Here is a 12,849-nt window from a genome sequence, read left to right on the forward strand (position 1 = left end):
TGGTGCTGTGTCTCAAGTGGAAAAGCTGGGGCTATTGGGCTAGCAGAACTTATAAGAGTGATGTTTAATGGTTCATTTGAAAGCTATTTCTCATATACACGTGTTTTATACATGTGTAAATGAAAACAAAATTTTTGTGCCACTTCTTTAGTGGAAAAGCTTTGAAGTACAAAACAGGTACTATTGTAATATGTTCCAGAACCCTTAACTGGAGGTTTACAAAAACCCCTCCCGTACACTCCCCTTTCAATCTCCCTTAGTAATTTTCATAAATCGTGTACTCATCAGTAAGCTACTGAGACATTAGCAGGCTACCACAACATCTTAGATAAATGTTTAATGGCTCTATTAAAAGCTATTGCTTATATTTACTAGGTTTTTCATAAATTCTACTATCTATGGGATTCCACAGATTTCAATGTTAACTAGTTTCTGGGGAGAATTTGCAATGAACTCTTTGTTATCGTTGAAACATTAGCTGAAACCTATAGTGAAGAGGGAGCCACAGCCTATAGTAACTAAAACTTAAAAAATGTTAATATGGTCTTTTTTTCTTCTTTTTTCCCGGCCTAGCGAGTTACCAGAGCATCATAGTGAGATGCGTAAGAACTCATTCAAAAGCTATTTCTCATATGTTCTTGGTTTATATAAATTATGTCGTCTGTAAGTGCCATATGGCACGAAAAAAGGCACTTTTTATGCCGTTCTTGAGGGGTGGGGCTAGCGGGCTACCAGAACATCTTAGATAGGTTTTTGATAGCTCATATAATAATTATTGCTTGTATCTCCGTTCTTCCTATAAATACCACCATGTGCAAGTTTCAAATGGCACTAAAAACGGCACTTTTGGTGCCAAGTCTCAAGTGTAAAAGCTGGGGCTAGTGGGCTACAAGAACCTTTTAGAGTGATGTTTAATGGCTCATTTGCAAATTTTTGCTCATGGCTAAGTACTTTTTTTTTCATTTAACCATTCGTAAGTGAGATATAGCACTTAACACAACACTTTTGGTGCCACTTCTTTAGTGGAAAATCTTAGAAGCTTAAAACGGCATCATTATAATAATTATGGCCCAAAACTGGAGGTTTGCAATAACATCTCTCGCAAATTCTTCCTCCAGGCCCTCTTAACAAGCTACGCAATTAAACTCCTACAAATATCAATATATTAAATTACATTATTAGAGGCGTGGTTCTGTTAGTACAGCGCTGGACTTCAAAATAAATTATCTTGCGTTCGATTCCAGCCTGGATATTATTTTTTCATCCATGGTTTGTCCCTTCTTATGATTACTGTTCAGATAATCCACTATTTTTGCAAATGTGATGCACTCATTTTTTAAAGCATAGAAGGTATAACAAGTACCTCAGTGTTAGAAAATGAGGTAACTACCAGGACTAGAGGCAAATCATCATCTGTGATGGAGCCGTGAGGCCTGTAATAAAAAATAATAGTATCGGTGGTAGTATTAATAGTAGTAGTAGTAGTAGTAGAAGTAGTAGTGGTGGTAGTAGTAGTAGTAGTGGTAGTAGTAGTAGTAGCAGTACTAGTAGTTTTAGTAGTGGTAGTAGAGTAGTAGTAGCAGTAGTAGTAGTAGTAGCAGTAGTAGTAGTAATAGTAATAGTAGTAGTAGTACTAGTAGTAGTAGTAACAGCAGTAGCAGCAGAAGTAGCAGTAGCAACCACAGTCAAGAGCAGACTAGTAGGGTTAGCAGTCGAAAGTAGTCAAAGTCATAATAAGTAGTCGCAGGGAAAGCATTATAGACGAAAGCATTACAGACGCATTCAAAATTTAGGTCAGTCACTGTCACATGTAGTCGCAGTTGCAGTTATTTGCAGTCACAAGTAATCACAGTCTTAAGTAATCGTCGGCACAAATAGTTGCAGTCACAAGTAGTTAGAGCCGATAGTATTCGCGGTCGCAAGTACTCACAGTCGTAAGCAGTCACAGTCAAAAGTAGTCGTAGTCACAAATAGTTGTAGTTGCACTCGCTATTAGTTGCAATCACAAGCAATCTTAGTCGATATTAGTCATAATTGTAGGTGCAAGTGACCACTGTCACAGTTACAAGCAGTCGCAGTCCCAAGTAGTCATAATCGTAAGTAATCGTAGTAACAACTAGTTGCAGAAGTTAGAAACAACCCGCGTCACAAATAGTCGCAGTCACAGTTGTTGCCGTATGAAATCGAAGTAGTTGCAAGTAGTCACAGTTACAAGTAGTCGTATTCACAAGAGGTCGTAGTCACAAGTAATCGTAGTTTTAGGTAGTAGTAAGTACTCACAAGTAGTCACAATCACAAGTTGTGGCGGTCGCAAGTATCTATGGTCACGGTCAAAGGATAGTTGCAGTTGCACTCGCAAATAGTGACAAACAGAGTCGTGAGTAGCCACAGTCGAATTTAGTCGCAGTCGCAGATGTAACAGTTGCGGTAAAAGTAACCCTGAATATTTCAATTTAATACCCTTAGCCGTTCCTAGGCTATTACGGATACGCTCTTCTGAACACCTGGATGCATACAATGTCTTTAGATCATGATTGCAGCGGTAGCTGCAATCTAGTAAACCCATAGTAACCAAAATTTAAAAAAAAAACGCGTTTTGAAAAAAACTACCTTGTGAAAAAAATTGCCATGCGACACTGATTCAGGAATAGTAATTGTTTTTTTTTGTTCGTCTTAAAAGTAAAAGTTTATGGCGAAAAGAAATTTATGGTGATTATGAAAAAAAGCCTGAAACCCCTCGAAAATTACTTCAGGTCAAAATGAAAAGTGTACCATTGGAATCAGCTCCCTCCTTCAAAAACAAGGAAAATTACAGTTATAGTGCTACCTTTTGCATCGGTAGCACTGATCTGTCTCCCTTTTTTTGTTTGTTTTTTTCCTCCAGGCCTGAGAAATGTTTAATGGCTCATTCAAAGCTATTTCTAATATCTACAAGCTTTTTAAGAATTCCGCCATCTGCTAGTGCCATGTGGCAACTAAAATGGAATTTTTCGTGCCATTTCTGGGCTACCAGAACATCGTAGACAGATTTTTTTTTTTAGCTCATATAAAAGATATTGGTCATATCTACGTTCTTCCTATTAAATCAGCCATCTGCAAGTTCTAATGGCACTAAAAATGGCACTTTTGTTGCAATGTCTCAAATGGAAAAGCTTGGGCTATTGGGCTAGCAGAACTTATAAAAGTTATGCTTAATGTCATGTTTGAAGCTATGTTCATATCTACGTGCTTTTTTTTTTATCAATTTTAACAATCGTAATTGTGATTTGGCACTGAAAATAACATCTTTGGTGCCACTTCATAAGTGGAAAAGCTCTGAAGTACATTATTAGAGGCGTGAATCTGTTAGTACAGCGCTGGACTTCAAATTAGATTATCATGCGTTCGATTCCAGCTTGGATTCTTTTCAATCATGGTTTGTCCCTTCTTTTTATTACTTTTCAGATAATCCACAATTTTTGCAAATTTGGTGTATTCATTTTTAGAGTATATCCCGGGAAGGCTTATTTTATACCTTTTACTCATATCTACGTGCTGTTTATCAATTTTACCATCCAAAAGTGCCATATAGCACTAAAACGGCACTTTTGGTACCACTTCTTAAGTGGAAGAGTTTGGAAGCATAAAACGGTACCATTGCAATAATTATGGTCCAAAGCCCTTAACTGTAGATTTTTAAGAACCCCGCACATATACTCCCCCCATACCCTCTTAGTAAGTTTCATAAATCGCCTACTCATCTTAAAAGTAAAAGATTATTGTGAAAACAAATTAACTAAAACTAAAAACTTTTCAATTAAAAATGTACCAAAAATTTAGCTTAATTGAACAACAGTTTTGAATTGAACCTTAAAACTTCACTCTGTGATGAAGCCAGTTTGCTAGCTCTAATGAAAGTAACTGAAGGGAAGAAACGACTTAGCCCCCTTAGTTGTTTGCTCCTGCCTAGGTTTTGAAAAACAACTTTTTTTGGTCATTTCATTGGAAAAGGCACTTTTTTTATTTAAAAAAAAATAGGGGAAACTGCTGAAAGTGTACTTTGTGGGAATGTGCGATCAAGTCAAATTTATAAAAAGCGATAAGTCTAAGTACAAGCTTTTAAATGAGCCCTTAAACTTCTCTCTTTTGTTACAGTAGCGTTCTAGTTTCTGTTAGTCAGTAGGTGATTTATAAAGCCCTGTCTTCATTATGGCTTTTTCAGGCGAAGTCGGCCGAGTAAAAACAGCTTTTTGCTCATCGAAGAACAAACGTTCCTGAAAAACATATATTGTTTTGTGAAGTATGGATAATGAACTTTATGTTATAGACTGAAACTTTTTCGTAACTGTCAAGGTTGTGGGTAGTATTTTCTAGAGGTGTCCTGTCTCCCCTAGATAGGTGATAATTAGAAATTATATTAAGAATAAGTTTTCGACTGGTATTACTTATGCACAATGGCTCAGTTCAATGACTGGTTCTCGTTTTGGTTCTGAAAAGGAAACGTCCTGATTAATTTATACACAAGATCGAAGTAAAGCCATTTTGATAGCATTAGGACTATAGACTAGCTTTAGAATTTGCGTCATAGCTTGAAATTTACTGTTGTACAGAGAGGAATAACCAGATTTCCAGAGTTCATATTATGTCTTATTTGATCTTCATTTCAAGTAATACTAAAGCATATTTCTTACAATTTAAGGCTGTATACTACTCACTATTGGTATTATAGCTGGCGAGACCAAAATGATACCTGATAAATCAATCCAATATTTCCGTATGCTGTCCAATTACTTCGCAGTTATTAAAGAAATACTTAATTTTACGCTTATGTTCTTAAGATAATTTTAATTATATATTGAAATTTACTGATGCCACAACTGGTGTAAGACTATGAAAAGCTTTAAAGATTAGTTTATTGTTGTCAGGCTTCATACTCATTTTTGACTCCCAAATCAATATTCAAGTTTTTTTATACTTGACTTTTGTGTTTTCAGTAAAGCGCTAGTGTTCTACAGTCCTAAAAGTACAGGGAAACATAATTAGTTGGTTTATTTGTACTAGTTTTGTTGATATATATATTGGATAGGCTCTGAAGTAATAGTTTTTGTCCGTTTTAAGTTTCAACTTCGCTCTTTACTTCCCTCGAAAAAACCTTTGTTTTTTTTAATTAATTTTTGTTAGTGCCAGTATAATGTTGAAGTTCCGTAATGCATGTTTGTAAAGTAAGTTCTCTTAACAGGGTTTTTCATAGAAGAAGCTGCAAGGCGCTAATTATTAAAATAAAATCTCAATTACTTCAAAATATTCAGCTGCTTAAAAAAGCCGACAATGGAAACGGGACTTGAATTTGTTGTAATTTTTGCGACTACCTTCACTGTCCTCGCTGGAATCTCTCAACGGCAGGCGCCCTTGTTTGATTGGCAAAACTTTTGAGTTGTGACCGTTATTCACAGCCTTTTCGAGTTGGTATTACCTACCGATGATTTCAATCACTTGCTTGACCTCTGATTTGAATGCTTGGATAGGGCTGCAGATTTATACTTCTAGTAACCCTAATCTAATGTGAAAAAAATGATAGAGAAAAGGTAGAGATTTTCTGGGGGGGGGGGGTAGGAGGCATGTCAAAATACTGCTCAGCACTTTATGGGGAAACACCATGCGAACAATGAAAAAACACCAACCCCATTGATGTCAAAGAATTTCGTGCAAAAAGACAGTTCTAGAGTTTTACGAGATTGAATATAACATAGAGCCGAAGCCACCTACTCTGTGTCATAGACATCAACACTATCTGTAAATAATATACCATATGCTCAAAGAGAGTAACATCAAGACAGGTAGTGTGTAGTACATCAAGTCTTAACGGCTGTCAGGTCGCAGTGTGAAGTATCTCCTTTAATCCTTATTTATATCCTAAAAAATTTCTGTCTAATATATGCTCAGGGAAGTAAAAATTTCGGTTTCCCGCTGTACATTATCTGTCATTTACTCAAGTAATTGCTTTTCAGGCACTTTGTCTTCTTTATTTCAAAGAAAATAGTAGAGCCAGGTGGATGAAACTTTTTAAATTAGCTGATGTATCAATTTTTAAAAATCTTCGGGAATTTCATTCACCGCTGACTTCTTTCTTTAGAATATGAACAAAATTTGTCCAGATAACGATTTGTTTACACTAGACATCTACAAAGGGATTAAGTGGTGATTTGTTTTCATTTTGCTTGAGATTATTTTTTCTATGTGTCAGAGTTAACCGTCGAAATTTTTGACAGAAATGATTATTTGATTTAGGTAGGGGGTTGAACTGTGAATCAAACTGTATATTTTTTCTTGGTTATCTTTTCATGGACCCTCACCGTCTAAAATATTCCCAACACTTGAATTCTTACAGACGGTAATACTAAACTATATGAAACCCACGAATCTTGAAAATATATGAAAAACGCTAATTTCATCCATGATGTTCAAATTTTAGTGCCCATTCGTAAGAGGGATGGAGATACATACTTCAGAAGACTGAAGTGTGGGCTAGGGGTCTTGCCTGAAGGGCGCACACATTGTACATGATAGGAAGAACCATAAAGAAAACCGGGGATTTCAGAGGGAGATAGGTTTTAGGGGCTGGTGGGCTTAATAAATAACGTTGACTGCTGCGTTTAATAAATAACATTTTAAACAGTTTAAATTATTTGGTAATATCAGAACTTTCACTCACTTGTATCGCCTTATTTTGCCAAAAACTTTGCTCTATGATAGAAAAAGGGACAATTTTCAGTATTTCCGTTCAAATGAGCCCCTCACGATAATCTATGACCACTGGTTCGATCCGATCGCCCTTGGGGAAAAGATAAAAGGAAAATTTCCACAACAGTTGTGCTACCCGCTGTAAAAGGTGATTTTGCTCGTTTTTTTTTCCGGTGGGGTGTAAACCTCCTGTTAATGGTTTCATCCTTTCAACTATGTTGGGCAAAATAGCTATCTAAAAATTTTGATTGGATGTGTTTGCGGAAAAGGTTGGCGTGAGAGGGGGGTTAGTTTCCCTCCAATCACTTTCGACTATTAAATAGGGCACTAGTCCTTTGAATTTACAATCGAATGCCCCCTTTTCAAGTTTCTACGACAAAGCTTTCAATAAAAACCTTATATGCCCCTAGGGCATAACTTATAACCCTTGCCCTGAGGTTTCTGAGGGGTTATCATCCTCAAACCCCTAATTTCCTGAACTTCCAACTACGTTGAACAACTTGGCTATCTCAAAATTTAGATTGGATGTGTTTGGATAAATGGTTTGCGTAAGAGGGGGATAGTTGCCCTCCTATCACTTTCGACTATTAAAAAGGGCACTAGCAATTTCAATTTCCAATCGAATTAGCCCTTTTTGTAGTTTCTACGACAACGCTTTCTATGAAAGCCTTATATGCCCCCAGGGCATAACTTACAACCCTTGCCCTGAGCGCTGTGGGGGTTTGTCATCCTCAAAGACCTAATTTCCAGAACTCAACTACGTTCAACAAAATGGCTATCTCAAAATTTTTATTGGATGTGTTTGGGGAAAAGGTGGGTGTCAGAGTGGGGGTTAATTGCCTTCCAGTCACTTTCGACTATTAAAAAGGGCACTAGCCCTTTGAATTTTCAATCGAATGAGCCCTTTTTGAAGTTTCTACGGCAAAGATTTCTATGAAAACCTTATATGCCCCCAGGGCATAACTCATAACCCTTGCCCTGAGGGCTGTGAGCTGAGTGTTTTCCTCAAAAACATAATTTCTATTGGATGTGTTTGGGTATTTGGGTATGTGTTTAGCATTTTCGATTAGTTATCCCAAAGTTTGCGTTCTTTAGTGTGACTGCCCCATTTGGGCTAAAATTTGTCTTTTTATAGCACAGAATGGCAGGTTAAATTTTAAAAGTCTGTTTACTTTCTTTGACAGCTTAAATACACATGCTCTGTTTTAAATTGGTTAAATTTTAAGAACAGAAACAGCCTTGACAGTTTGAACATAAATACGCTCAGTTGTCTTGGGATAATTCTGAGATGCCACATAGGGAATTAGCATTAAGACTATGAATTTTCCTTTAATCCTAAGACAACATTTACTTTTTAAACATAATGTGCAAATGGGAGGGTGGGCGTGGAAGGCGGATTAGTTACCCTCCAATCACTTTCGACTATTAAAAAGGGCATTAGCCCTTTCTATTTTGAATCGAATGAGCCCTTTTCGAAGTTCCTAAAACAACTCCTTCGATACAAAGTGCCTTGGTCTAAAAAAAAAACAAAAAAAAAAAACATTGTATCCACATCGATCTTTACTATAAAAATGTCAAGCCTTCGACTATCAAAAAGGGCACTAGCCCTTTCAATTTCCAATCGAATGAGCCCTTTTTGAGTTTCTACGACAACGCTTTCTACAAACACCTTATATGCCCCCAGGGCATAAATTACAACCCTTGCCCTGAGGGCTGTGAGGGGGTTGTCATCCTCAAAGACCGAATTTCCAGAACTTTCAACTACGTTAAACAAAATGGCTGTCTCAAAATTTTGATTGGATGTGTTTGGGGAAATGGTGGGTGTGAGAGGGGCGTTAGTTACTCTCCAATCACTTCCGACTATTAGAAAGGGCACTAGCCTATTCAATTTCCAATCGAATGATTCCTTTTTGAAGTTTCTATGACAACGCTTTCTATAAAAAAACTTATATGCCCCCGGGCATATGCCCCCAGGGTCATCATCCAGAGCTTTCAACTACGTTGAACAAAATGGCTATCTCAAAATTTTGAATGGATGTGATTGGGGAAATGGTAGGCGTGTGAGGAGGGTTAGTAGCTGTCCAATCACTTTCGACTATTAAAAAGGGCACTAGCCCTTTGAATGTCCAATCGAATGAGCCTTTTTTCAAGTTTCTACGACAAAGCTTTCAATAAAAAAAAACCTTATATGCCCCTAGGGCATAACTTACAACCCTTGCCCTGAGGGTTTTGGGGGAGTGTCCTCCTCAAAAACATAATTTCTATTTGGAAATTAACTACGCTGAACAAAATGGCTATCTCAAAATTTTGATTGGATGTGTTTGGGGAAATGGTGGGCGTGGAAGGGAGGTTAGTTGCCTTCCAATCACTTTTGACTATTAAAAAGGGCACTAGCCATTCCAATTTCAAATCGAATGAGCCCTTTTCAAAGTTTTTAAGACAACTCCTTCGATACGAAGTACTCTGGTCTAAAGGGAAACAAAATAATAAAACATTGTGCCAACATCGTTCTTTACTTAGGCAGCGCGATTGCGCTGCCTATTATTAGCCATGTCTTGATGCCTACTGCAAAATACTTGATTTTTATACTCTGGGCCGTAGTTCTGTCTTCACTAGCTTACAAATAATGCTCAAACTATGATAGTCGAGCATCACATGCTACTGTACTACTAAAGAGCAAAACAGTTAAAATACGTGACTACTTCTGGACAAATATCTAAGATGAAATTTGTGCGTCGACTTTTTGATTAAAAATGGTGCCTCACGTCAAAGTTATTTTTCCAAACCGAAGAGATTTGGTGTTCCAGCCAAAGTCGTTTATCTACTGCAAATGCGTAAAAGCTTGTCTGGAATATGTGTGTCCAGCTTGGCGTCCAGGACCAGTTTGACATGCTTGCGATGGTATAAAAAAGAGCTATAGAAATTACAATTGGTCGCTCTTTACTTCTCAATTTCTAATCTATTTTGGACTCAACTATTCATCGCGTGATGGCGAACTATGACGCTTCAATTTGAAATTCCTTTATAATTGCTTACGTGATGTATCGGTTTTGGACGAAAAAAAAATTTGGAATATGAAGGTCACCTGACTTTTAAAAACCGTATACACCATCTCAAGGAAATATGAAGTTAAATAGAAAGGTAGAAAATATAATTCGCTCTTACAAAGAAATTCAAAAGTAACAGTGGCTCTATGAGGAAGATCTTCGAAAAGTTATTGATTCAACACATCGTTTCAGAATCTCGATAATTATAGCTTTTTTTCGTTTGAATGCCCGTGGGGTAGGTGGGGCTGTGTTTGTCCCAGTCCCATGGGTAGAGCAAACAAATTTTAGAAGTAGGAATTTCATAATGCACAGAGAAATTATGACATTTGAAAAAAATAGACCCATCCCCCCTCCGCAAAAACTTTGTAGGTACTTGCCTGGTGAAGCTTTCGCAGTAACTTATGGTAAACATATGAAAAAAAAGAAAGAAATTGAAGCTTATAAAGAGTTTTGAATTATAGAGGCTTGAGTAATCCTAGCTTGACTCTCTTTTCGTATCTAATAGAAATTCGTCTTCTAGTTTATCTGCGGTCATCTCCTGAGGTAGCGATGAACAGAATCTATCAAAGGGGTAGACCGGAAGAGCAAACCATTCCGATGATATATATTCAGCAGATCCATGATGTATATGAGAAATGGTTAGTTGAAGGTCAAGCCAAGTTGCCACTGCCACCTGTTGTGACTTTAGATGCTAATCTACCTCGTGATGAAATAATCAGTGAATATGAAAGATGTAAAAAATTCATAATAGAAATGGTGAATTGCTAATACTCAGTTTAAATCGATGATTGAATCTGTAACAAAGACAAGTACAGTGTTTGTTAGAAAATTTAAATGTACAAAGTATTAGGAATAGTGCATTAGTTGAATACTGCCTGTTCTTTTTTTAACGCTTAAAAATTTGATAAGTTTATATACTATTTCTACGCATCATTTTCATGATATAAACCTGTTTTCCGTTTCCTTTTCTTACACTTAAAAGATGTCAGTTGTCGAATGTAATCCGTGCACAAATAACAGAACAGATTCAGAAAATATATAGAAGACTTAGAATGCTAGAAATGCATTGCTAGTCATTAGGCTAGTGGTGGAAATTAACAATCACCTATCATTAGCTGCGAATTGCTAGTCATACTCTCGAGAATGTGTCTTTGCACAATCTAGCGTGAACTTTGTCGAATTGACTCCTGTTTTAATATCTTACGACCATTCTTTGGACTGATCTTTGTTTTAGGGTAGTCTTATAAACATAAAATTCCCGATTGGGAATTTTACTCGATTGGTTTAGTTTTTGAATAATTCGAAAGTAACTCGATTACATGGAGCGGGGGATATAATGTGATCTTCTTTCTTTTTGTCCTTTTTTTGTTTCTCGATTACTGGGACAAATAATACAATACTCCAGATTGAAGTCGTATAAAACCGATCACATAGACGCCTTGCACTTTTGATTCTTGAATAAGCGCATATAACCGTAACCGGGGGTGGGGTATCACAACAAAAATCTCCAGGGGATGTGCTTTGAAATCGAAAAATAGTGTGAATTTAGGTCAAGCTTGTACGATTCTTTCCTGGGCGAGTCCTTCTGACCAATGTTAGAAACCCCCCCCCCTACCTTCCTCCCTTGTGCATACTTCGGCTTGAAAATTCTTGATGGCCGTTTCCACTTACCTGTCATCAAAAATAAATTGTACTTGGCTTGCCAACCTTCTACTTGTTTCTATAAAAAGGGTGTTGGAATAAGGAGTTGACTTTATTTTGTTAGATGGCGTTGCAGAGTGAAAATAATTACAAATCTTTCCTCTAATAAAATATTGGAGATATGCAAAGGCATGCCAGTTAACAGTTTTTTTTTGGAAATCTAGAACCGCACGTTTTCTAGAACTCAAGTTTTATCTTTAGCAGTTTTCGAGAAAAAAAAAACCTACTTCTTTGGTTGGTTTTTCTTCTACTCAAAATCACACAATCAGATTCAGCGTATCCGAGAACTATTGTAGAAGTTTCAAGCTCCTATCTGCAAAAATGCGGAATTTATATTTTTTTGCAAAAAGAAAGATTATGGATGCGTGTTTATTTATTTGTCGTTTTTTTTAGAGAACACTGTTAAAATAAAAATCTTTATACCACCTAATTTTGTGTTTCATAACTTTTGGTTTCGAGTAGCATTAGTAATTTTGGATGCGAGTAGCATTACTAATAGTAGTAAACTTAAGAGTTTCAACTTAATACAGTTTCGGAGATACTGCTGATACACCCTTTTGACATCCTGCATGCAATTACTGCTTTTTGATATAGTTTTATATCGACGAAATAATAAATGTTCAAATGGGGATAAATCCATTTGTTTAGACAGTGAAAACAGGTACAAAAGTCTAGATCATATATACAGCGATCATCATCACTAGAAATAGTAAAGTATTAAACTTGAACTAACATATTTATACAAAACAAAATAATTAACTTTCGGGTCATTCACAAAATAATGAACTACCCGATTATTCACCAGGTTTTTTTCCGGAGAGAGTTCAATGACAGAGTTCATTCAAAGTCTTGATGTAAATTTGTCTTCTTTAATCTCACCTAAATGTAAAATAAATGAAATACTTTAGTACTATTACTAATGCTGCTGCTATTGCTGCTGCTACTATTAAGTTGAAGCTGTCATGGCATGTGGAGCGGGAGGATTTATTAATATTTGTCTATACTAAAAGCTGCAACATGATGGGGTTAGATTTCCGTTAGCCCTATAGAACCACAAGACTATGCAGATTTTCATCCCATATATTTGGATATTTTCCCCGTATCTGACCCGAAGAAGCTTTAAGAAGAGGATTTGTCTTAATTCATCATAAGGCAATTGGCAGAGATCCCACCTTCCTCTTCCTGTTACTCTTCTTGTAAGTAGATGTACGATGATCAGGAAAGATCCCGCTTTTTTTCCATCCAAATCAATATTCACTCCAAAACCTCTTAGCGGGTGCTATGATGAATAATGAAAATAGGATGGGGTTCTATTTAAGCTTTATTTACGCTGTTGTCTAAAAATAAAGGGTCCCTACTACCGTTATTCGCCAACTAAAAT

The 12,849-nt window shown here is 36.6% G+C and overlaps 1 protein-coding gene across 5 annotated transcripts in view; it reads left to right on the plus strand.

Annotated features, from left to right (window-relative positions):
- LOC148956480 (deoxynucleoside kinase-like) overlaps positions 1-11,940 on the plus strand; it is a 45,553-nt gene extending 33,613 nt beyond the window's left edge. For 4 of the 5 annotated variants that reach the window (XM_089095510.1, XM_089095501.1, XM_089095493.1 and 1 more), the window contains exon 5: positions 10,288-11,940. In XM_089095510.1, coding sequence (XP_088951636.1) covers positions 10,288-10,535 — 248 coding nt within the window. In that variant the 3' untranslated portion in view covers positions 10,536-11,940. The remainder of the gene's footprint in view (positions 1-10,287) is intronic. The other variant, XM_089095475.1, reaches the window with a different exon arrangement.
- The last annotated feature ends 909 nt before the right edge of the window (positions 11,941-12,849 follow it).

Source organism: Artemia sp. Qi Xiang Cuo, chromosome 1 (genome assembly GCF_049724085.1).
Source record: "Artemia sp. Qi Xiang Cuo chromosome 1, ASM4972408v1, whole genome shotgun sequence".
In the NCBI taxonomy this organism is placed as follows: Eukaryota; Metazoa; Arthropoda; class Branchiopoda; order Anostraca; family Artemiidae; genus Artemia; species Artemia sp. Qi Xiang Cuo.